This window comes from Canis aureus, chromosome 19, assembly GCF_053574225.1.
Source record: "Canis aureus isolate CA01 chromosome 19, VMU_Caureus_v.1.0, whole genome shotgun sequence".
Lineage (NCBI taxonomy): Eukaryota > Metazoa > Chordata > Mammalia > Carnivora > Canidae > Canis > Canis aureus.
In genome coordinates this window covers 52,551,750-52,579,072 of record NC_135629.1, presented here as the reverse complement: position 1 = coordinate 52,579,072, position 27,323 = coordinate 52,551,750, and the positions used below count along the sequence as shown (strand labels likewise).

Genomic DNA, 27,323 nt, shown 5'->3' with positions numbered 1-27,323 from the left:
TAGAAAACAATTAGGTTGTATACTTCCATTATCTACCACTCTTCTTTATTGAGAGCTTCTCATTTTTCTTGAGAATTATTTCATATGAAATTACTCGTCATTGTGAAGAGTAAACACACTGCAGTTGTAAAGTGTTTCAAATAGTGCCTGACATAATCATTCAATAAATCTTTTGGTCAAGTCAAGCTATCAATATCTATATAATGCTCACAACGTGCCCTATGTTTTCAAAGACAAAGCAATCTTGATCTTTCATACTTTATTGATGGAGTTTTCTCCTTCCCTGTAATTCCTTCCATAACATAGGGAACTCATATGATATGCATGGTTGAGAAGATACTTGGTGCTTGCCTAAAAGATGACAAGTGATGGTTACACTAGTATACTGTTCACAGCCCCTATCCAACTCTAGTAGTTCCCCATTCAACCATACCCAATCCTGCCTGTCCTGACTCTTCAGAATTCTTTGGTCCCTGGAGGCAGTAGTGTGTAGTATTAAAAAGCCTGGGTTCTGGACTTAGTTCCACCACATAATATGTAACTTAGGGAAATTACTTGAGTTCATTTGTGACTCTATTTCACCATGTGTATTATGTTGATAAGTATCTGCTTCATAAAATTCTTGTGATCAAATAAGTTAACACATTTAAGTTAAAACAGTGAATGACAGAAAAGCTCATTATGTTAAATATATATATATATATATATTTTTTTTTTTTTACCTCTTCTCTTTTCATAAAATCAAGCCAGTCCCCTTCTTTTCAAATCATCTCTGAATCAAATCTTCATCTTCTACAGTCTAAAAATTTGGGGCAGTGAAGTGTTTCTGATCCCACAGAAAGGATGTGATCCCTGTCCCCACTCCAGCCACTCTAATAGCACCTCCAATATACATCTGATGGTACTGAATGGCTTTGATTTATGGTCAATGTTGATAATATACCTGCCTTAGACTAAATACAAAATCGTGTTTCTTGTTTGTCTATTTTTAACACCTTAGAGATTTTTAAAAATGTATTAGCCTTAAAATATATTTTATAATTGATGAAACTAACAGAAAAGCAACTATTAGTAAACTGAATCCAGAACTGTATAAAAGGAATTACACACCATGACTAGAGATGTATTACAGATGTGCAAAGCAGGTCCATTATCTGAAAATCAGTGTGATCCGCCATCTCAAAATGCTATGATCATAACAATTGATGCAGAAAAGGCATTTGACAAAATCCAAAACCTACACTTATGACTTTTTTTTAACTCTGCAAACTAGGAAAAGGGGAACTTGATGAAAAGCACAAGAAAACCCACTGTTAACATCTTAGCAATAAATAAAAAGGACACAACTTCACACAACCTGGATGGATCTCAAGGGGATTATGCTGAGTGTAAAAAAAAAAAAATGGTATCTCCAGGTTACATAATATATGGCTTCATTTACATAACATTTTTTAAAAAAATTATACAGATGGAGAACATATTGGTAATTGTTGGGGCTAAGTACGGAGAGGTTTGGGTCTGAATACAAAGTAGCTTAAAAGAGTTCTTTTGTGCTGATGAAACAATTCTGTATCTTGATTGTGTGGTAGGTCCATTCACCTACATGTGCTCAAACTGCAAAGAAACACACACACACATATGCATCTCAAACTGGCAAAATCTGAATAAACTCTTGGATTTCCACTGGGTAAAACTGGGTGATGGGTACATGGAATTTCCTCATACATATTTTTTCACAGGTTACTGTGAATCTATAACTATTTCATAAAAAAGAATTTACAGGGACGCCTGGGTGGCTCAGCGGTTAAGCGGCTGCCTTTGGCTAAGAGCATGATCCTGGGGCCCTGGATGGAGTCCTCCATCGGACTCCTTAGGGGAAGCCTGCTTCTCCCTCTGCCTATGTCTCTGCCTCTCTCTCTCTCTCTCTCTCTCTCTCTGTCTCTCATGAATATATACATAAAATCTTTTAAAAAAAAATTTACACGCACACACACACACAACTCAGGACCAGAAAGCTTAAGTGACTTTTCTAAAGTCATAGAGGTAGAGCTGAAAAGTGAATACCATCTAGTGTCTTGACTACCAATCCAGTTTTCTTTCCACTCCATCAAGGAATCCCCATGACCTTAACATAATAGAGAGATAAACAATATTCTTCTGAATTATCTCAAGCACATTGTTACTGACAATGCTAACGGTAGAAAGTTCTGATTGGGTAGGTTTATAAGCAGACTGGCATATCAGAAAAGAGGCACTGATAGAAGTATCTATCTCAAATAGCTAGAATTAAGTGAAACCCAAATATAATAGAAGGGAATAACACGAGAAATTAAAGAATCAGAAAGAATAAAGTTGGTTCTTCAAAAAAATTAATATATCTAAATCCCTAACAGGATGAAGAAAAAGGAAGAGAACATATATATCACCAATATCAGAAATGAAAAGGGGATATATTACAGTTTTCAAACATTGAAAAGGAATCATAGGATATTATGAACAAAATTTATGCCAACACATTTGAAAAGTTCTGGAATAGACAAATACAATTCAGCAAAAGTAACACAAAAACAAATAAAAAACCTGAATAACCTTTGTCTGTTTATATTTGGTGTAATGCACCAGTTAAACTATCTTACAAAAGCTTTCTGTGAAGAAAACACAAAAGACAGATTCATGGGTGAATTGTTCTAAACATATATGGACTAACTGGTTCAAATTTTATATAAAATCTTTCAGAATAGTTTACAACTCCTTTTATGAGCTAATATAAACCTGATACAAAACACAGACAAGTATATTAAAAGAAATTATAGGACAAAACTCTATTTAACAGACACAAATAATTTTTAAGTAGCATATTGAATCTAGCAAAATGAAAAGGCCAATAAGCCAATATATACCATGTCCAAATGTGGTTTATTCCAGGAATACACGTTGTTTTACTATCTGAAAATCAAGGAATGTAGCAATTTACATTAATAAACTGAAAGGTTTTTTTCTTTTTTTTTTTTTTAAGACCATGATACATGCAGAGAAGGCACTGGATAAAATATTCACTCACAATTAAAAAAAAACTTGGCAAATTGGGAATAAAACAATTCTCATTATTAAAAGTAATCCATGAAAAACTTACAGCTATTATTAGACTTATGAAATAGGGAATATTTTCCCCTAAAATCAGGAACAAGGCAAAGATGTTCATAATCATTTCTATTCAACACTGTAAAGCAATGAGGCAAAAAATATATATATAAGATAAAGTTCAGAAATCAAGTAAGTCTTTCTTTTGTTATTGACAGGATTGTACATAGAAAATCCAAAATAATCCACAAACTATTTGAATAATAATTCAAGTAATAATAAATTAATTTATAAATGTCACTGGAGAAAAAGATCAATGTACAAAAAGAAAATTGCAATTTGTGCTAGCTGAAAATAAAAAAGGAAATAAATAAAAATACTTACAAAGCAAAACATACCACATACCTAGAAATAAATTAAAGATATTCAAGACCTCTACTATTAAACTACAAAACACTGTTAAGACAAATTAAAAACAACGTAGGTAAATGGATGATTATGTTTAATTCAATATTATAAAGATGCCAATTTCATTCAGTTTACCACATCAAGTCAATGCCATTCCAAGCATACTCTCAGCATACTTATGAAAATCAGTAAGGAAATTCTAAAAATAATATAGAAACAAATGAGGAGTAGAGAAGGCAAGACAATTTTAAAGAATAAAAAAGTTCTAAGTCTACCAGATTTCCAAATGTACTGCAAAACAGCATAAAAGTTGAGAAGCCATCTCTAGCAATCTAAAAAAAGATATGTTAACAGATGGCACTTAACCTTTCTGAAGGGATTTCTAGAACTACTTAGCCCCTGCTGTGTTAGCAGACTTCAGTTTCCTCCTATTGCTAAGACCCTAGTAAGCACAACATGCTAGCTGACAATATTTCCTCTATTCCCATTATATCCACTTGCCCACAGCTGCCACCTTCCCTCTCTGTACACATCACAATGGTCAGGACTCTGGTTCAGTTGGTGCAAACTCTACTTTGGTTTCTGGATGAGCACAGGAGCCAGTCCTAAACAATTCAGAGCATTACATTCCTCTGGCCACAGTGATTGGCTAACTATTGTCAAGTAAGACAATCAGATTCTATTATAATGATCATATTGGAGTTGCTCCAAAAGACCACCGCTCTTTTCTCTCTGAGACTTCAATCTAAAAAGAAAGCAGCCTGGATCTTCTGGGACCCACAGTAGAGAGAAACAGCCTGCCAGGAATAATTGCTAATACAAGGCGATGCACAGCCAAGACACAGACACAGAACTCACCCAGATAATAGCTTTTTAGCCTCAGGATCCCAGCCATCTCTGAAGCTAGTTATGCCCAAGGACTTCTCAATAATCAAACCAATAAATTCCCTTTATAGCTTACAAAAAATGAGAAGAGTAAAAAGACAAGCCAGTGAAAGGTTAAAGGTATCTGCAATGTATGTATATATAATATACACAAGCTATATATATATGATATATAACACATGGTTTTATATATGTATGTGTACATAACTAGACATAGAGATACACATACATACAATTAAGGACAAGTAACTAGAAGGAAACCCTTCAAATAAAAAAGGAACCAAAAATGGGTGCCCTCATAAAAGATATCCAAATAGCCAATAAGCACATAAAAAAAAAAATATTTACCATCATTACATATCAGGAAACTGAAAAGTAAAACCAAAGCAGGATAGTACCATGTCCTCTACTGTAGGGCTAAGATTAGAAAGGGCTGGTCAGCTATGTGGAACAATTAGAATTTTCATGCATTGCTTTTAGGATGAGCTTTTAGTCCATCTTTTTGAAAAACTGGAATACTCAAAACTAAAGCTAAAGTCTACCCTATGAGTCAGTGATCTCATTCCTAAATACAAAACATATACCAAGAGAAATAAGTGTAAGTCAGCAGAAAAGAGCAATTAAAAGGCAAGCTAGACATCATGCTGAGAAAAGAAGCCAAGCACATAATTGTACATATTGTACTTGAGCACTTAGATAAAGATCAAGAGGATCAAGAAGCAAACCTAATGAACTGAATAAAAGTCAAGATTGTGGTTTCCTCAGTGGAGCACTATTGAGAAAATATAAATAAACTTCCTGGAATCCTAGAAATGTTGTTTAACAGAGTGTGTATGTATGTAAGTGAAATTTCATCAAGCTATATGCCTAAGATCAGCACACTTCGTGCACATTAGTGTACATTAGTGCACATTAGTGAAAGCGGCATAGGTCTACTTTCAGAAATGATGGGGAAACATAACAGAAGGGAAAAGTGCAGCTAGATCTATCTGAAGAAGCACAAACCAAGTAACTTTCATCTTTCCCAAATAAAAAAAGCAGAAAAATCTGTTTGAAGGTATCAAATATAAATCTTCCTCCACTAAAATAGGACACCCTGTCTGATGTTTACCTCCCTTATACCTAATTTTCTTTACTGTCCACAACCCTTCTTGCTGGAGATCCCAATGGACTTGCATAGATGTCTCCTTGAGCAAAGTGGTGTGATGGGATTGTACTATGCAGATAACAATCCTACTCCAAACTTGGGCCACCTCTATACAGTCAGTTGATGTGCCAGGGACTATAATATCAGCAAAATGACAATGCTGGACCCTGCCAGAAAATCTTTTTTTTTAAAGATTATTTATTAATTTATTCATGAGAGACACCCAGAGAGAGAGAGAGGGGGGGGGGGGCAGAGACATAGGCAGAGAGAGAAGCAGGCTCCATGCAGGGAACCTGATGTGGGACTTGATCCCAGGGCTCCAGGATCATGCCCTGGGCTGAAGGCAGGCGCCAAACCATTGAGCCACCCAGGGATTCCCCAAGAACTTGCCAGAAAACCTAAGAAACTGTGTAGGACCATGATGGAGGAATTGATGGAGAGGTCTAGGGAGCTGCTGGCTCTGAGGTTAGTAGGCAGGACACACAAAAGCTTGTCTTCGAAAGTAGGCAGGACACACAAAAGCTTTCACTCATGTAAAAGCATTTACTGCTCTGTTTCAAGCTAGTATTGATTAGTAGGTCCTAACATCAGGAAAATGAGCAGGAAACTGAAGCCCACCATGCACCCCTATGCCTCTTTCTCCATATTATGGCCCCACTAAACAAAAAGTAATAGCTCTTCCATCTGCCTTCCAATTCTCATGCAAAGGCTCTTCTAGACAATTCTAACCTGGAACTGGATATAAGGAAATGATTCTGAGAAACACAGTCCAAAATATGTCCAAATTAACACATGCATACCAGCTCAACTACCTTTACTTCCAGCTTTCTTTTTTTTTTTTTTTTAAGATTTTATTTATTTATTCATGAGAGAGAGAGAGAGAGAGGCAGAGATGCAGGCAGAGGGAGGAGCAGGTTCCATGCAGGGAGCCTGATGTGGGACTTGATCCCGGGTCTCCAGGATCACGCCCTGGACTGAAGGCGGCGCTAAACCACTGAGCCACCAGGGCTGCCCTACTTCCAGCTTTCTTATTGCAAGATCCCCCTTTCCCCCCAACCTTTTTAAATTCAAAACATTGGGTCCAGTTCCCAGCCATGAGCAAGGACCAACAACAAAATACTAAAACAACGTATCAGATGTGACTCTTTTTTTGGAGACTTTTGCACTTATTAATTTCTGTTAAAATTACTTATTAGACAGGAAAAGCTTTTAATAGTAAAAAGTGATAGCCTCAAAAACTTTAGGTTCTCTTAGTAAATAAAAAGGAAAAAAATGGGTAGGCAATTTCCAGTATGTTCCATACTAGATCAAAATGAAACTACCAATCACAAGGAAAAAATCACAAAAGAAATTACAAATACCAAAGTATTGATACCATAATGACTACATACCTGGAGAATGATGAGCATTAATTAGAAACTAACTGAACAAACCAAAAAAAGAAGACCACTCTTGCCTGCTTATGAAAAACACCTTGAATCCCCTATGGGTCCAAAAGGTTTTATAATGTAAAAACATTTACATCTCAGGCAAAATGAAAGTACCTATAATAAATCGTGGTTAGAAAATAAATACATAAATAAATAGATAAATAAAAAGTGGTTAGAGCTGAAAAGGTATTAGAGGAAAATTTATCACCGTAACTATGAATTCATATCAGAAAACAGAAACTGAAAAATCAATGAGCCAGCAGTCCACTTTACAGGTGAGGTGCTGATTTGTGCTTCTTGTATGAATTTTCTTCCACACAGGAAGCAATGTTCACGAAGGCGTTACCACCAGGTATACATAAACAGGTCTCTCTCAGCTGTGAGTTCTCAAGACTTCAAACAGATAAGCAACAATTTCTTGCTTTCTTACATTCACGGAGCATTTCCACAATGTTCCATCTATGATTTGAAAACACCTTGCAGACATCCCCACATTTTTTATATTTATACACTTTCTCTAGTGTGAGTTTTCACATGTCTTCGAAAGTAGGCAGGACACACAAAAGCTTTCCCACATTCCTTACATTCATAGGGTTTCTCTCCAGTGTGGCTTCTTACATGTCTTCGAAAGGATGAGGGACAACTGAAGGCTTTCCCACATTCCAGACATTCAAAGGGTTTCTCTCCAGTGTGCATTCTTGCATGGACAGTAAGGTATGAAGAATGGCGAAAGGCTTTTCCACATTCCTTACATTCATAGGGTTTCTCTCCAGTATGTGTTCTCATGTGGATCCTAAGAGCTGAGGGATAAATAAAGGCTTTTCCACATTTCTTACATTCATAAGGTTTCTCTCCAGTGTGAGTTCTTATATGTACTGTAAGGTGGGAGGAACTAATGAAGGCCTTCCCACATTCTTTACATTCATAAGGCTTCTCTCCGCTGTGAGTTCTTAAGTGTTCAGTGAGGGATGAGGAACGGCTAAAGGCTTTCCCACATTCCTTACATTCATATTGTATCTTTCCAGTGTGATCTCTCACATGTGCTCTGAAGGATGAGGGACAACTAAAGGCTTTTCCACATTCTTTACATTCATAGGGTTTCTCTCTACTTTGATTTTTCACATGCGTGTTAAGGGAAGTGGGAAGATAGAAGGCCTTTCCACATTCCAGACATTCATAGGGTTTCTCTCCAGTGTGTTTTCTCATATGGATACTTAAGGAGGAGGGACAATTGTAGGCTTTCCCACATTCCTTACATTTATAGGGTTTCTGTCCTGTGTGTGTTCTGACATGTACAGTGAGTTTTGAGGACTCACTGAATGCTTTCCCACACTCTTTACATTCGTAAGGCTTCTCTCCAGTATGAATTCTTATATGTATTATAAGGTGAGAAGAAGAACTAAAGGCCTTCCCACATTCCTTACATTCATATGGCTTATCTCCACTGTGAATCCTTTTGTGTTTGGAGAGTGAAGAGGAACAACTAAATGCCTTCCCACATTCCCTACACTCATAAGGCTTATCGCCACTGTGAATCCTTTTATGTTCTGTCAGGGATGAAGAACAGCTAAAGGTTTTCCCACATTCCTTACATTCATAGCTCGTCTTTCCAGTGTGAATCTTCATATGTGCCCTAAAGAAGGAAGAACAACCAAAGGCTTTTGTACATTCTTTACATTCATAGGGTTTCCCTTCAGTGGGATTTTTCACATGCTTCTTAAAACAAGCAAGAAAATGGAAAGCTTTCCCACATTCTTTACACTGATAGGGTTTGCTGCCAGTGTGAGACCTGATGTGATTCTTAAGGGATAAATGATCCGTGAAGGCCTTTTGACACTCATGGCATTCATAGGACTTTACTTCAGTAGTTCCCTTGTCTATGTTAAGACGTGAAATTTGGCCAAAGGCTTGTTCACACTGATTTTCTTCGTTACATTCAAAGATGTGCTCCACTGGACTTCTTTTAAAAATAAAAAACACATTATTAGCAATAAATAAATTTTTACCACTTTCAGTGACTATGTACACTTTCTGCCCTGTCAAGTTACAAGTTCAAAGTTCTCAACAAGGGGTCTACAAAAGCCAGTATTACCACTGAAGTTTGTTTTGACATACAATTTTTCTGATAACTGCTTACAGCTGAACTGTGTGTCAAACAGTAAAGATCTCAATGTCATTTTTGAAATCTTGAAAAACTCTTTATGAAATCACAATTTTTGACTAAATTCTACGTACATGTTTTTTAAGTTTTGTCACATTTTTAAGATTCTTTCCTGAGGCATTACATTTTCTTTTATGAATGGCACTCACCTCAAATGTCTCTCATGGCTTTTGTTCTGATAATAAGTATCATGGTATTCCCAGTTTTGGTGTAAAATGGATGACCAAGAATCATTCCTTTTGAATCTTACTATTTTCTGTTCACTGGATATTTTTTGTTCATAAATATCTTGTGCTGATTCATTAGTTTTAAGTTGAATCTTAAAACCTGAAACAAAAAAGTAAAGGTACCTATAAGGAAAGGACTTCTGGCAGTGTTGCCGTTTCAGGACTTTGGCAATATACACAAGGGTCAAGATAGCAACTAAGAAATGATTCTATGAAGACTGAGACTGATAGTAACACATATAAGGAATTATTAGGAGAACAAGGGGCACCTGCCTGGCTCAGTTGGAAGACCATGTGACTTGATCTTGGGCTCATGAGTTCGAGCCCCATATGGAATGCAGAGATTACTTAAATATATAAAACTTAAAAAGGCAAACAAAACAAAAAAGAACCAGTTCCTTCCTAAAGTACACATGATACTAACAAGAGGAATTCGGACAATCTTTCCCAAGAACTAGGAAAGTAAGAATACTGATAAAATGTCAAAATAGTAATGCAAGGTATCTGGAAGATCAGACTCCTCAAACAAAACAAAGTTTTGTTTTGCTCTTATTTGATGTTTCCAAATGTCATATCCCCCAACCAGGGCAGTTTCTCCCCAGGACTCTTGCCTTCCTGGTGCTTCCCCTGGATAAGTCCTTGTTCTACTGTCTCCAGGTCCTCCTCTTGTTTCCATTGGGAGATCAGATATGGTGTGTGCAGTGGATATCCTGTTAATGCAGAAAGGCAAAAAAAAAAAAAAAAAAAAATGCAAAAAGGCTTATCAGAGGGAAAATGATGAGGAACCATAAGCATTTCCATGAAGACAGGGTCAAAATTTTGCTCTTCTAATACTCTAATTATGGGCAAGAGTAAACTGAATTTCAACAAAATGTTTGTGAAAAACTTTTTTAAAGCAGGGTCAGTATGGGGGAGTAGACAATGACAAAGACAACAACACAGCCTCTGATTTCTAGAATTGATGTGACATTCATTGTCTAAACTTCCAATATTAGAAGCTAAGCCAGGACATTTTGTTCTCCTCTTGCACATAAATAATCTCTCAGAATACCAGTCTTAAACAAGGTTACTCTGAGATCATGATAAAATAAAACAAAACAAGGCCACCACATAATTTAATCTAAGGTTGACAAAAAAAAAAAAAAAAAAAAAAAGTCATTACGCCACCCACAAAATACTCAGTAACAAAATTTCTACTTCTTTTTGTCAGCATCCAATCTAAAGTGATCATCTATGGACTGGGTTGAACAAAGTCCCTTGAAAATGTATGTCTAAACACATCAATGAGACAAAATCGCTCAGAAATAGAACTACATAAACAGTCAGCTGATCTTTGACAGAGGAGCAAAGGCAATACATGGAGAAGATAGTCTTTTCAAAAGAGACTAAACAACGAGCCATCAACATTCAAGAAAATATAGACACAGACATTTACACCCTTCACAAAAAGCAACTCAAAATGGATCACGGGGATGAAAAACCTAAATGTAAAGTGCAAAACTATGAAACTCTTTGAAGAAAACACCATATGAAAAGATAGTCCAATATGTCCTGAGGAAAATACAAATTAAAACAATGAGAGGGATCCCTGGGTGGCGCAGCGGTTTGGCGCCTGCCTTTGGCCCAGGGTGTGATCCTAGAGACCCGGGATTGAATCCCACATCGGGCTCCCGGTGCATGGAGTCTGCTTCTACCTCTGCCTATGTCTCTGCCTCTCTCTCTCTCTCTCTCTCTCTCTCTCTCTGACTATCATAAATAATAAAATAAAAAAAAAGAAAAAAAAAAAACAATGAGAAACCACTGCACACCTATGAGAACAGTAAAATCCAAAACACTGACACCAAAAATGCTGGCAAGGATGTAGGACAGGAATTCTTTCACTGCTAGTGGGAATGCAAAATGGTACAGCACTTTGGAAGAGTTTGGCAGCTTCTTACAAAACTAATCTTAACATATGATCAGGCAATCACACTGCTTAGAATTTACCTAAAGGAGCTGAAAACATGTCCACACAAAAACCTACACATGCATGTTAACTGCAACTTTATTCACAACTGCCCAAACTTAGAAACAATTAAGATGTCCTTTTTTTTTTTTTTTAATTTATTTATTTATGATAGTCACAGAGAGAGAGAGAGAGGCAGAGACACAGGCAGAGGGAGAAGCAGGCTCCATGCACCGGGAGCCCGACGTGGGATTCGATCCCGGGTCTCCAGGATCGCGCCCTGGGCCAAAGACAGGCGCTAAACCACTGCGCCACCCAGGGATCCCTTAAGATGTCCTTTAGTGGGTAAATGGGTGAATCAAACTATGGTACAGCTAGACAATGAAACATTATTCAGAATTAAAAAGATATGAATTATCAAGCCACAAAAAGCCATGAAAGAACCATAAATGCATATGACTATGTGAAAGAAGGCATTGAAAAAATCTATACACCTTACCACATGACTCCAACTACAACATTCTAGAAAAGCCAAAACTATGGAGGCAGTAAAAAGATCAATGGTTGCCACAGCTTAGCAGGAAAGGAGAGAAGAACTGACAAGGCAAAGAGGATTTTTAGGGCAATGAAATTACTCTGTATGATACTATAATGATGAATATATATCATTACATATTTGTCCAAACCATAGGATGTATTCTATGTTGAATGAATTCACCAAGAGTGAATCCTAATGTATAAATTATGGACTCAAGTGATGATGATGTGTCAATTCAGGTTCATCAACTGTAACAAATGTATCATTCTGGTAGAAGATGTTGATACTACCTGTACAGAGGTAGGGCACCCATGAGAAATCTTTGTATCTGCCACTCACTCATTCTGCTATGAATCTACAACTGCTCTAAAAAAAAAAAAGTAAGTGTATTAAAACAAAATGTCATGTACACCTGAAACCTCAGAATGTCACTTTATTGGAAATAGGGTCTTTGTAGATTAATCAAGTAAAGATGAAATTATACTGGATTTGAATGGGTCTTAAATCCACTGACTAGTGTCCTTATAAGGAGGGGCATAAAACAGAGGGAAGAAGACCAGGTGAAGATAAAGGCAAAGATCAGAAAGATCACCCTAGTTGCACGGGGTGCCCAGATGACTCGGTAGAGTGTGCAACTCTTGATCTCGGGGTTCTGGGTTTGAGCCTTATGCTGGGTATAGAAATCACTTCAAAATAAAATTTAAAGAAAACAAAAAACTAACAAACAAACAAACAAAACCCCCAATATCATCGCAAACCAAAAAACACCAGGGATTGGTGGCCAACTACCAGAAGCTAGGAAGAAACAAGGAGAGATTGCTGCCGTAGAGCCTTCAGGAGGAGCATGGTCCTACTGACACCTCGATTTTGTACTTCCAGTCTCCAGAAATGTGAAAGAATAAGTTTCTGCTGTTTTCAGCCAGTTTGTAGTACTTTGTTATGAAAAGCCTAGGAAACCAATACAGCCTGCTTCCACAGACCCACCCTTAAGTCACTCAACCAAAGTACAAACCCTGTAGTATAACTTTTTAACACCTCTTTTCGGAGATATACCACAGCTCCCCATGTCATCTGTTCTCCCTCCCTGCACTAATAATCTCCCCTTGTTTACAGGTGTGTTTCTGAGTAAAGAGCATTAACATCAGTAAAATTCTCACAATGACCCAAACCACAAACTTCCCTAAGGCTCAAAGTGACTCCTGAAGTCTATGCCAACACTTTCAACACTTAATAAACTTCAAGGCTTTTAACCACAAGAAAAAGAAAAAGGCAGTTCACCACACAGATGTTTATTTTCATGGTGAAGCCACTAGATTCTAAGTTCCTTGGGGTCGGTGACCACGTCTGTCTTATTTACCAATTTATTCTAATTCCTCAGTCTAAATTCTAGAACAAGGTCAATTAGTAAACTTGTTTTCTAAATAACTAAATAAAGAAATGTTGCCATTCTTACCTAGTGAGGCCAGGTTCTGAAAGTTTTCCAGCATCACATCTCTGTAGAGGCTTCTCTGAGCAAGATCCAGCAAAGCCCACTCCTCCTGGGTGAAGTCCACAGCCACATCCTCAAAGACCACAGAGTCCTAAAACATCCCACATACATTCTTTTCAGAAAGGTACCAACTCTCCCCACGTGTGCAGGAAGATGGATGAGGTTGCTAATACCGGGGAACTGAAAATCAGGAAATTCTGAAGATTTTATGATCTCCCAAAATCTACCTAAGAATTCAGACATCAGATCTTTCTCCTTGTATCCATTACATCCTTCCTAATCTCATCCTGTTTCATGGATCTAACTACACTTCTAAAACACTAAATTGATCTCTTGCACAGTTTGATGGTGACCAATTCCAATCTTATAATGACCCAGAACAGTCCAGAGCCTATAGCAGAAATGACAGAAATGCTCTAGAGATGAAATAATTTCCACAGACACTAGCAATTCCTTGTTCCACAAATAATTTTACCTGCTTCCTTCTTTCCTACCATAGCAATCAGCATAACATGAAAAGACCAAGTCAAAGCCAAATGAGGTTTAAATGCATAAAATCACACTGAGGGATGGGGAACTTTCTTTGTTGGTTTCTTTTTTTTCCCCACAAACCTGAGGCCCAGAAGCCTGCAGAAATATAACTTTCCACTCAGGCCCACAGCTGGCCATATTGTCTTTTACTTTAGCCAGGGGGTCAGCAAACTACAGCACATGGGCTAAATCCAGCCTCCAACTTGTTTGTGTAAAGTTGTATTGGAACACAATAAAGCATTTGTTTATGAACTGTCTGTGGCTGGTTTCATACTAAATTGACAGTTTAACTGTAATAGAAACTCTATAGCCTCAATGCCTAAAATACTATGTGATCCAACAGAGAAACAGATTGCTGACCACTGCTCTAAACAATTAGGAGGTCAATGACCTGGTGGAATGGAAAATTCTTTTGGAGAATTATTAGCTCCTACCTACCTGTGTCATATTTTTCTGTAATTCAGCAGCATTTCTTTCTTCTTCCATGTTCCCTTCATGAAGAAAGTCAGAGCACTGAGAAGTTAGTTAGAGCTGAAGCAGGAGAAAGAAAACACAAGAATCCAGGTCTCCCCACAATTTCCACAACTCATGAGCCTGGATGCTACAGCACATCTGTTATGAGGGACCACTCCCCTCAAAACACACACACACACACACACACACACACACACACGTATAAAGCATACCCCTAAGACACCCAACCAAACACACACTGAGTAAGAAGGTAATCTTATCTCCTGCAGAGCTAGAAAAAAAACATTGCTGTGGTCCTTGCTGACCATTAAAAAGAGGAGGGAGAAAACGTTAAAAGTCCCATTTTGTAAATTAAGCAAAATCTAAAACAGTTTAGCTGTCAACTTCCCATAATAATGAAAAACAAAAAATATCAGACAATGCTTTCAACCATAAAAATACACTCTGTGTCAAATCCCAAAAAGGACTTACATATCCAATTTCTGGGGGCTCCACTCCCAGTATTTCTTACTTCTGCACCACTGGCAGGCTAACAAGAATTACTGCTCAGCCCCTGACCATTGAATCCACCCCTGCAGGGCCTCTGAAACTCAGTTTCTGAGAAAGAGTATCAACTGACTGAATACTACATGTAGGAGGCAGAGAAGATTGCCATGCTGTGATTCCCATGTTAAAGTTTGCCTATGCAATACAGCAGCACAGAACAAGAACACCCAAAGTGAAGTCAGCAACATGTCATATCCGATAGCAGCTCTATTACATAAATTTAAAGTAATGAAAACTAACAGCTTTTTTCATGCAGTGGATCAAGCAGCATATTTTAATATCGATAAAAATTGCAACATTCTTTACTGTATTAATAACATGTGCCATTTGAGCAACCATGATGGGAGAATGACCCCGCAGAGAGCTTTCCTCTCATAGAAGTTCTGCAAATCAGGTATTATTACAGTTTTTATAGTTGAGAATTCTTAGAATCGATTAACCATATACTCAATGCTACCAAGTCAGAAAGCGGCCGAGGTGTACGTAACACAGGGTGTACTACACATACAAGTGTGTGAATGCAGGCCTGTTTGTCTTCAAAGCCTAAATTCCCAATGAGTGTATTTCTGAACATACACCTTATAATTTAGTTGTTAGTGAGGCATTACAAGCAGTACCAGAGTCTAGCCTAGAATCCTGCTGTGCACTATGGAGAGTAGACAAACGAAGTATTCTATTTACATGTTTTATCTTTGAACACCTCTTGACTAAGACCCATGTTCTGAGCAAGAGCGCTTCCCTTAAGGCCCCTACCTCTTGTTCCTTCATTTCATATTTACTTAGGTAATATTTACCCCAATCCCACTACATACAGTCACAAAGGATATAGCACTGAACAAAACAGAAAAATCCTGAAGGACAGGGATGTCATGATCTTCTGAGGGAGGGGAGTAAATGAACAAACTGTATCAGGTAGTGGTATAGGATACATAATAATGCAGCACACACACACATTTACCTTTAACCAGTTAGGACTACTTTTGTAGCTGAGAAGAAGCAGAAAATGAAACAAAGTGTTTCAGATAACACTAGGAATCCATAGCTGATGTGGGACATATACTTACATAGTTCTATGAATATCATCAACTCCCAGAGAAAATAAAATCAGAATGAGTGGGGTAACCATTAACTTAAAGGTTGGAAAAAGGACAGCATAAAGGTTTAGAAAAATGAAAATAGAACAAAATTAATGATGTTTTTTTTTAAAAAAAGGAATCATAAAAAGGAATAATGTGCTCCTTGAAAACTAATAAAATCAACAAAGCTTGAACAATTTTAACAATAGAGCATAGACAAAGAGTTATGAATGAGTCATAATCACAGATTTTGAAGGGAGAATACAACAAAAAAGCTAAGATAATACACATGAAAATGTACAGATAATGAATGAATTCCTACAGAGAAGTACAACTTTCTGGCAATGATCTAAAATAAATACAAAACCTGATTACATCCAATCCTGAAAGAAAAAACAACAACAAAAAACAGTAGTTTAAAACAGGCCCACAAAATAAATATAAATTACAATTTTTTTTCACAGGCAAGTACACCAAATAAAGGATTCATAATTCCATTGTAAGAGTGGAAAAATACTGTTTTCCTAGTGTTTCCAAGCCAAAAAAGTACAACTCAAGACAAAATAGGAAAGATCTCAAACACACAAATGCAAAACACTATAAAAGTATTAGTATAGTCAAGAATTGAATAATGAGGGATGCCTGGGTGGCTCAGCAGTTGGGCGTCTGCCTTCCGCTCAGGACATGATCCCAGGATCCTGGGATCGAGTCCCACATCAGGCTTCCTGCATGGAGCCTGCTTCTCCCTCTGCCTGTGTCTCTGCCTCTCTCTCTCTCTTTGTCTCTCATGAATAAATAAATAAAATCTTAAAAATAAAAAAAAGCGACCAATCTATATCAATATCCATTGATGGCCATTTAACACACTAGGATTAGAGAATAGCTCTAATTTGGAAAAAAATAATTAGTATCTATGACCCTACAGCAAATATATGTTTATATTTATATTTATATTTTTTTTTAAAGAGGCCAGTATGGAGCCTAGGGGAGCTTGAAATCACGACTCTGAGATCGAGACCAAGAGTCTGAGGCTGGGGTCACCTGGTCGGCTCAGTCCATTAAGAGCCAGACTCTTGATTTTGGTTCAGGTCTTGATCTCAGGGTTGTGAAATCCAGTTGTAATAGAAGCAGGACTCCCCCTGATGATGAGTGAGGAGTCTGCTTAAGATTCTCTCTCCCTCTCTAAAAAAAATAAATAAATAAATCAGACCCTAAACCAACTGAACTATCCAGGTGCCCCACAAACATCCTATTTAAATTCTGAAATGATAGGGGCGCCTGGGTGGCGCAGTGGCTGAGAGTCTACCTTTGGGTCAGGTCATGATCCCGGAGTCCTGGGATCCAATCCTGCATCGGGCTCCCAGCAGGGTGCCTGCTTCTCTCTCTGTCTCTCATGAGTAAATAAATAAAAATCATAAAAAATAAGTAAATCCTGAAATGATAGAATAATTCCCCCCTGGGATCGGGAACAAGGCAAGGATGCAAATTATATGCTCTCATTTAGTACTGTCTGTCCACTTAAATGTAGGTCCTAGCAAACACACTCAAGAAATTAAGAACGCAAGGTACGGGAATTTAAGAGAAAACGCTGAAAACGGCCCATGATCTCACTCTCGGTGTGAAATTCAAAACAATCTACAGATAAATGGTTAAAATTTACAGCCGCATTGGAGGGAGAAGGGGGTTACAGAGATATTAAGTAATCAGTTCGCATTTCTGTACCTGAATATAATGTATCAAACTGTTGCCCACAGGCAGGGTAAAATTCAATGATGAAGTATCTCCTGCACCAGGAGGGGAGCCGGGAACCGAGCTGAGGCCAACGTCACCCGGTGCTCACCCAACACACCGAAATCCCCTGACCAGCGGACGGACGAGGTGGAGGCGCCTGTCCGGCCACGGAATGGCGGGGATGCTTTACTTTCTGAAAAGGCGGCCTGGGATGCTTTGGAAGGCCCAGTACATAGGAGGGTGGGTGTCTAACTCTAGCCGGCAGCCGACTCACCCCGGCTGCTGCACGCAGCCCAGAGCTCCTGATTCGGGGAGTTTGGGCCGAGCCGCGGCCGCGGGAGGCCCCCCGCGCTGGGTTCCGGCGGGGGCGGGAGGCACGGCCCGAGCGGCCGTCCTCCGAATGACGACCTATCCCCCTCCCGCACGCCAGACCCGGGGCTGGAGGGTCTGAGCCGGGAAGGACGCCGACTGAGGCAGAAAATCTGCCCCAGCGGCGAGTGGGGGACCGAGGCGCTATGGCCGTCAGCTCGCGCAGGCGCAGGAGCACACTTCTACTTCCGGTTTCTGAGCCGCGCACAACGTAAAGGGCGGGGCCTAGGGATCAGGGGGTGTGGAGAGACGGCAGGTGGGGGCTTCCAGCCGCCGGTGGAAGAGCAATGCTAGTTCGTGCTGCCGTGAGTCGCGGTTGGGCCCTGGGGCCGGAACCGCGCAGGACTTGGGGTTGGACGGGGCTCAGAGGGGCCTCAGGTGGTTGGCGGGGTTTGGTTGTCTAGGCCTGTGGGGCGGAGCTGGGGCGAGACACCGCCTGGGGGCGTGGTTTAGGGTGGGACCACTCCGAGGGGCGGGGCTTGGTTGAAAATTGTTGGGGAGGGCACCTGGGTGGCTCTGGGGCTGAGCATCTGCCCTTGGCTCAGGTCGTGATCCTGGAGGCTGAGGATCGAGTCCCACGTCGGGCTCCCTGCGTGGAGCCTGCTTCTCCCTCTGCCTGGGTCTCTGCCTCTCTCCGTGTGTCTGTCATGAATAAATAAATAAATTCTTAACAACAACAAAAAACAATGGCATTCCAGCTCCTCCTCAGAGGAGCATCAAGACCCCCAATTCTTGGGCCCAGTCAGCTAAAACAATACTTACAGTAACTGAAGTCAAAGGAGTTTACAACCCTGCCCTCCCCAGGAGTCCAAAGAAGGTGGCTACTTTAATGAAGGAATGTTCTAAACCATGAGATAGGTGTGGAGTCCTGTTTACCACAGCTTCTCACCAGGATGCCCCCCCAAGAGGAGGAAAGAGCCCAAACTCCTGCAGGTGATGAGCCACGACAGAGTGCAGGATTCTGGAAAAAATGGGCTGTGTCATCACTGTAACAACAGAGATGTCTTATCCTCCCCTTGGCCAGTGACCTTCCAAAAAGTGGTAAAAGACAAAAAGACAAAGGGGGAAGGCAAAAAAAGGAAGAGCTGACTCTTTCTTGGAGGAGGAAATATACATTGTCTATACCATAAAGGGCCTAACTCAAGAAAGCAGTCTCTCTCTCCGACCCCAGGAAGTGAATACCTTGGGAGGAGGATTAATGAAAAGGGAAATTACCAGCTTAACCAATAAAATGGGCCCACTTTTGCTACAAGATGATACTGTCCTGGTTGTTCTTTCCAGACAGTCCCTTTTCCCATTATTGGAATGGGACCTGCTGAGCCAACCTTGTGAAATAAGCTGAAATCTTGTGCCATTGGTGGGCGCCAGTTGCTGAGAACAAGTTAACCTTCTGTTACTAGTGGAGGTGGTCAATATGCCACAGTATCTACTGGCTGAGGAAAGGCACTGACTTAGTGAAAAAAGCAACACTGATTCCTGCCATTTCATCTTTAGTTCCTGGTGCACCCTGTGATTAAAGCCACTAAGCATAAATAAGGCTGACCATAGACTATAGTTAAATGTGATTATTCCCTTCACTACAGCACCCATACCACATACCACTGCCTTATTGGATGATGTTTGAGCTGAAATTGTGAATTTGGCTAATATGTTCTATTCAATAAAAGTCTCACAGATGAGAAAGGCATCCTCACCCACTGCCCACGTGATGTACTCTCTCTTAAAAAAAAAGAAAGATTTTATTTATTTATTTGAGAGAAAGAGAGCATGAGCCGGGGCTGGGCGGGTAGGGAGAAGCAGACTCCAAGCTGAGCCCGGAGCCTGATGCAGGGCTCTGGATCCCAAGACCCCGGGATCTAAAGGCAGATGCTTAACCTCTGAAGCCACCCAGATGCCACCATGTTGTGCTCTCTTAAAGGCCTGGAACAAACTTGGGCCTGCTCCCAATACCCAGAAAATAGAATGAATAGAATTAATCCTTTCAGATGAAATAGATACCACCATTTTGGCAATACCCCGGGAGAGGTTTGGGCAGATTCCCCTACTGCCTCCCACAAATGACCATCAACTTTAACCTATGCTCTGTGGCTGTGCCTCTTTGGCTATACTCTGCACTTCTGTTCTGAATGGGGCAGAGCAAAAAGCCCCTTACCTCATCAGAACCTAGGAGTCAATGAGAAACTGTCTTCTGACCATTTCCCAAGAGAGGTGAGTGGGAGATGACACCATAACAGCTCCTTACAGGCCTCCCATCCTATCATGTTCTGGGAGAATCACAGGGCAATCTGCCAAAACTCAGATTTCCCCACAGGTCAAGCTTTTGCCTGCATGGCCTATGTGGATAGATACAAAGTCTCAATGGCACCACAGCTGAGTCATTTCTCTACAACTCTGGCCCCCAATTTTTCATGTATCTAGCTAAAAATTCTTTTTAGATGCTTTTGTGCTGGGCAGAATAATGCCCCTACCAAAGATGTCCATGTTCTAATCCACAGAACCCATGAATGTATTACTTAGTGTGCCAAAGGGGACTATGCAGATGTGGCTAAATTAAGGTTCTTGAGATGGGAGGGATTATGGAGGTGGGCCTAATGGGCCAGGGATCTTTATAAGTGAAAGAGGGAGGCAGTAGGGTCAGAGCCAGAAGAGATTTGAGAATGGAAGTGGTGATAAGAGTAATTTATGGTCATGAGCCAAGGAATGGAGACAGCTTCCAGAAGCTGGAAAGGCAAGGAAATGAATTCTCCTCTACAGTCTCCAGAGGAATGTGGACACCTTGTGGTGCCCTGTGGACACCCTGAATTTCACCCAGTGAGACCCATCAGATGCCTGACCTTCACAACTATTAGATAATAAATTTGCTTAAGCTACTAAGTTTCTGGTAACTTGTTACAGAAGCAATAGGAAGCTAACACAGATACTGTAATTAATTGTACCTATAGGGGCTTATGCCAAAATAGATTGTTTTTTTTAAAGATTGTATTTATTAGAGAGAGAGAGAGCAGAGGGAGACTGAGGGAGAGGGAGAGAATTTGAAGCTGACTCTATGCTGAGTGCAGAGCCCAATATGGGGCTCGATCCCACAACCTTGAGATTGTGCCCTGAGCTGAAACCAAGAGTCATACACTTAACCAGCTGAGCTATTCACGGACCCATGATTCTGTTCTTTTAGGGAACTTCAGACAAGAATGACCAGGACCAGGACTCCCAGTAGAGTAATGAGGGGTACATACTTTAGCCAGGCTCCCCATGCAGAGCCAAGCTAATTAAATCATTAAACTGGGTGCAGCAAGAGGTGTTGGCAGCTGAACACACCCTGCTTCAGCTGGCCAGCAGGAAGTCCAGGGTAACACAATTGTTCATTACCACTCATGCTAAAGTATTTAGAACACTGTCATCATCTGTGGGAAATATACAAAATAGAACAATAATAATAGGATGAGACCAAAAGGAATCATATTAGTATCCAGAAAGTTCATTTTGTTCTGTTAATTCAAGTTCAGTATCAAGGGAGGCTGCTCCTCCCTGAAGGTTCTTTGAAGTGTCTAAATGTGAACATCCATTTTAGAGGTTACCTTGGTGCATAGAGAGAAATTTTATAGACTGAGACCTTCTTAGAGTTTTAATGTGTCATAACAAATTCAGCATCCTCATTTTACTGCAATTAAACTCACATTTTCCCATTTCAAGAGATCCTGGAGACCAAAACATTGACCAGATCTCATAAAAATATTTGTTTCCCTAGAGTTTCTGCTTGGGATGATGAAAAAGTTTTGGTAATTGATAGTGGGGTAGTTGGGGAACTTTGTAAATATACTGAATGCCACTGAGTTAGTTACACACTTAAAAATGACTAAAGTGGTAAGTTTTAATTTTATTGCAGTTTTTAAAATCATTTGTGTCCTTCACTATATTATCTCATTGGGTGCATTTTTCTCTGACCAGTGTGTAAGCTACACACTTTCTGATATCCCAGGAGGAGCAACAGAAGGATCTAGGGAAAGTGTACAAAGGTTTATTTGGGAATAGCAGAGAACTGCAATTTGGGGCAAGCAACCTACAGCAAAGACCATACACTAGTCCAACAAACAAAGGAGAAGAACATTATTTTATAGAGAAGGAGAAAGTTGGGAGGGGTTGTTTGAACAAGAGTCCTTTGGAGAAAAAGAAGTCAGGGTGATGATAGTTTCTCATTGACTGAGTTGCTGAAGTAGTCTATATCTTGTAGGAGATGCAATGTGCATCTTCTGTTGGGGGCTGTAATTTCCTGTTGAGGATTCTTCCATAGGGAAATTTATAATTGATCATTCTTACAGTGACTAAGGAGTGGTACCCCGTGAGAGTGTCCCTTCTGGCCTCCTGACTGCATTTTAGTAAAGTTTTTCTTCCCACAAGAGAATAAATTACAATTCTATTAGATAAGCAGGTTCACTACCTAGTCCATGACATATCCCTGGGAGGCAAATCCCTCAAGCCAAGGCAAATTACAGCAATTCAAAATTCTCTCCCTTTGCACTAAAAGACAATTTAGAGGATTCCTAAGACTTATTATAGGCTGTCCGTTTCCAATGTAATGTCATATCTGTCTCCTTCTATGACATGACTGATGACATCCCTTAAGCTTTGCCATGGCTAATATTGAGAACTTTTCCACTCTGGGTCTCCCAAATTATAATATGTGTGTGTGTGTTGTTGTTGTTGTTTTTCTTGTTACCTGAAAGGGATGGTCAAGCTCTTGGGCTTTTTTTTTTTTAAGATTTTATTTATTTATTCATGAAAGACACACAGAGATAGCGCGAAAGACAGGCAGAGGGAGAAGCAGGCTCCTGCAGGGAGGGAGCCTGATGGAGGACTCAGTCCCAGGACCCCAGGGATCATGACCTGAGCTGAAGGCAGGCGCTCAACCACTGAGCCACTCGGGAGTCCCAAACTCTTGACCTTTTAACTCAAAATCATAATAGAAATAAGAGGTCCATTAGGCATAACAGTTGCTTTTCTAACCCAGTAAAGAAGACAGTAGACTCAGCCACACATCTAGACAAGCCATCTTATTTAAAATTAGGGTCACCTCTTTACCTCCAGTGTAGTATCAGAGACTCCAGACTGAGGTGCCTCTTACCTCAAGTGCAGTCGGCAGCTCCCTTCCCAGTTAAGAGGAATCACAGGCAGGAGGCTGAACTATGTTGAAAAAAAAAAAAAAGAGTCACGAGGGAGCACCTGGGTGGCTCAGTGATAGAAAACCTGCCTTTGGCTCAGGTCGTGAACCACAGGTCCTGGGATTGAGTCCCCAGTCTGGCGTAGGACTCCCTGCGGGAGCCTGCTTCTCCCTCTGCCTACATCTCTGCCTCTCTCTGTGTTTCTCGTGAATAAATAAAATCTTTTTTTAAAGAAAGAGAGAATCATGAATAGTGGATTTATGTTGCTATAGGAAAAGTTCAATTGCAGCTATGCAGCGACTGTATTCATTGTCTCCGCGGGAAACATTCAGCAACAGTCGTGCAATGAAGAGTATGATGCATTCATGCCTGCACCAAGATTTGTTGTTTTTAAGATTTTATTTATTTATTCATGAGAGACACAGAGAGAGAGGGGGGCAGACACACAGGCAGAAGGAGAAGCAGGCTCCATGCAGGGTGCCCGATATGGGATTCGATTCCAGGATTTGAAAGCAACTGTTATTCAACTAAGAGGTCTAAGAGAACCGGGCTGGGGAGGAAAGTAAAGCGGTTCCCACTCAGAGTCCTCCAGCCATTGGCAGAACAGGTGGCCGCGCACCCCGCCCCTCCCCCGAGGCCCCTCCCCTCCCCCGAGGCCCCGCCCCTTGCGCCGTTCGCGGAGACCAGAAAGGCGCGTGCGCAGGGCGGCGGCCATCTTGGCCGCGCGCCACTCTCGCGTCTGAGGGGGCGGTTCTCGCTTCTCAGCGCCCGGCCTCGGAGAGGCCCCGCGGGAAGGAAGGCGCCCAAGAGGGAGGCGCGGGGTCAAAGGTGCCTTCCTCGAGAGCCCCGGCGGATTGGGCCCTCGGGGCGGCGTCCGTAGCGGGCCAGGCCCTTTCTGGTCGCGGTGACTCGGGCTGTAGCGTCCCCCGCCCCCGGTAGCCTGGCGGTTGTGTCCCTTGTGGGGCGGGCACGCGGTGCTCTTGGGAATGTCGGTTATTGAAGTTGGGTAAGTTCTCCGGTGGAGAGGGGGGCCCTGGCGGGTCTTTAGGGGGCACCTGTGTGTGACATAAATAAATGCAGGAGTGCAGGGATTCGCCTGAGTAGGAAGCCGAGCGCGGCGGAGTCCTGTCAACGCCGGGAGCTTCGAGCGTAGGAGTCCCTGAGGGGAAGGACGCGGCGGGCCGGCTGCCCTTAGCTGGAACGGAATCGACCCAGAGTAGGAGGAGTTTGGACAGGTGGGTGTTTCTTGCGGGTATTCGTCTGGAAATACCTCCTTAAAGTCTGTAGCGGCAATCAAATGAACATCCGTGGAACCATATCCCTGTTCCCTAATTGTTAAGATTTTGTCTCTCCTTATATGTATTGTTACGATGAACCTTTTTAATTTTTTTTAAAGATTTTATTTATTTATTCATGAGAGACACAGAGACAGAGAGGCAGAGACACAGGCAGAGGGAGAAGCAGGCTCCATGCAGGGAGCCCGATGTGGGACTCGATCCGGGGTCTCCAGGATCACACCCTGGGCTGAAGGTGGCGCTAAACTGCTGAGCCCCCCGGGCTGCCCCGATGAACCTTTTTTTTTTTTTTTTAAATTATTTATTCAGGAGAGACAGAGAGAGGCAGAGACATAGGCAGAGGGAGAAGCAGGCTCCATGCGGGGATCCCATCCCAGGACCCCAGGACCAGGACCTGAGCCAAAAGCAGGTATCTGCTCAACCGCTGAGCCCCCCAGGCGTCCCATTTTTAGTATGTTTTATTTAATCCAACTTACCTAGGTAACAAAATAAAATTACTCGTGAAATTAACAATAGAGAATTATTATTTTTTTTATTTTTATTTATTTATGATAGTCACACAGAGAGAGAGAGAGGCAGAGACACAGGCAGAGGGAGAAGCAGGCTCCATGCACCGGGAGCCCAACGTGGGATTCGATCCTGGGTCTCCAGGATCGCGCCCTGGGCCAAAGGCAGGCGCTAAACCGCTGCGCCACCCAGGGATCCCAACAATAGAGAATTATTAATGAGGAATTTTATATTTTTTTCCTTTTGTAATAAGTTGCTGGAACCCAGTGTAGACGCTGGATCTCAGTGCGGATGCTAAGTTTTCATTGGAAATTCTTGATCTGTATTTAGCTCTTACTGATTTGCTGTTGAAAAGGATCTCCGGGGGATCCCTGGGTGGCTCATAGCGGTTTAGCTTCGCCTTCAACCCAGGGTGTGATCCTGGAGACCCGGGATGGAGCCCCCCATCGAGCTCCCTGCATGGAGCCTGCTTCTCCCTCTGCCTGTGTCTCTGCCTTTCTCTCTCTCTGTGTCATGGATAAATAAATAAAATCTTAAAAAAAAAGAAAAGAAAGAAAAGGATCTCCAAGCCTAGATTGTTCAAACATACTGAAAAGCTTTTTTTAATAACCGAATCAATTTTATTTCTAAATTCTAATTAGTTAAAAGTAGATAAGGTTAAGAATCTAGTCCCTCAGTCACACTAGACACATTTCTGCCAGAGAACCAGCCAGTGGCTGCCCGGTTAAGACTGCAAGTTTAGCCACTTGAATGTTTCTATGTACTTTGTAACATACCCCATCGGGAATCAGGTGAGTTCAAGTTGTCCCATGGTTTATTAGGGATGAGAAGCATTTAGTCAAGGTGCACTTCTCTCATAGTCTCATACTTTCGTTGCAGTTATCCTTGGGTGATACTTGGCAGCAGGGAAGTCTGTTCCCTATCTTTCATCGGAGGGTTTCATATCACTTGTCAGTCTTTGCCTCAGTCTCTTTTTACATGGTGGGAGGAGAGGTTTCAAAATAATGTTTTTCCTAATTCTGTCATTCTTTTTCCATTCTTTAGCTATGCAGCTTTCTTTTCCCACCTCCCCGTCCTCTACACTTTTTTCTTTTTGGAGGATCACAGTGTATTCTTGGACTTTTTTTTAATTCACTATGTTATAATCAATTGCAGTCATTTATTTTGATGCTCAAACTGTCCCATATTTGCCCAAGGGTAGTCCTTAAATCCCATGTCCCTTTAACATAACTATTAGTCTTTAAGTGTAATATAAATCCCCAGTTCACTTTGTACTTTCTTGTTACAGACTTGTCATCAGTGATTTCTCCAAAAAGCCTATTTTCTTTTAGATACCAAAATCTGTGATAAATGGGCTCGGTGCTACTCGGGTATAATCATGTCTAGGCCTTTTTTTTTTTTTTAATTTTTATTTATTTATGATAGTCACACAGGGGGAGAGAGAGAGAGAGGCAGAGACACAGGCAGAGGGAGAAGCAGGCTCCATGCACCGGGAGCCCGACGTGGGATTTGATCCCAGGTCTCCAGGATCGCGCCCTGGGCCAAAGGCAGGCGCCAAACCGCTGCGCCACCCAGGGATCCCCCCCCCCCTTTTTTTTTTTAATTTTTAAAGGCCTTTCAATGGATGTCTAAAATACGTATTTCCTTACATCTTAAGTTCATACTCCTATTCCCAGTAAAAATTTAATATTACATGGGGGTTTTTGCCTTTTATTTTATACTTGTGTCTCTTTTCTGTTAAGAAATCTTGGTTCCTAATAGCATTAATGTATCATTTTATACTATAGTGTGTGTATAGTAGTTTTAAAAATTGTAATACCAAGACACCTGGTTGAGTGTCAGCCTTTGGCTCAGGGCATGATCTCAGGTTCTGGGATCGAGTCCCTCACCAAGGGAGCCTGCTTCTTCCTCTGCCTATGTCTCTCTCTCTCTCTCTCAATGAATGAATGAATGAATGAATAAAAATTATAATACCAATATTACTATCAACTGTAGACTTACTCAGTAAACTGTTTAGTTTCTTTGCATTTCTTTTTGTCCTTATAGATTTATATTAAGGATGTAAAGTTCAGAGTACCATGCCCAAATATGTGCATGAACTTTGAGTCTTTTCTCTGCATGGTTATCAGTTTGATACACTTCAGAAGTAAAGACAAATTGCAGCTGAGAGGCTATTTAAATAGACACTGGGGACGCCTGGGTGGCTCAGTGGTTGAGCATCTGCCTTTGGCTCAGGTCATGATCCCAGGGTTCTGGGATGCAGTCATTATCCGGCTTCCTGCAGGGAGCCTGCTTCTCCCTTTGCCTATGTCTCTGCCTCTCTCTAT

At 40.9% G+C, this 27,323-nt stretch overlaps 1 protein-coding gene across 1 annotated transcript; it reads right to left on the bottom strand.

Moving 5' to 3' along the window:
- Window positions 1-1,126: 1,126 nt before the first annotated feature.
- Window positions 1,127-18,200, bottom strand: LOC144290622 (uncharacterized). The gene is given in 7 exon segments (XM_077860030.1): window positions 1,127-7,470; window positions 7,472-8,911; window positions 9,262-9,439; window positions 9,951-10,049; window positions 13,276-13,402; window positions 14,281-14,373; window positions 17,661-18,200. Coding segments are annotated over 6 exon segments (2,016 nt in total). The 5' UTR covers window positions 14,329-14,373; window positions 17,661-18,200; the 3' UTR covers window positions 1,127-7,346.
- Window positions 18,201-27,323: the final 9,123 nt, after the last annotated feature.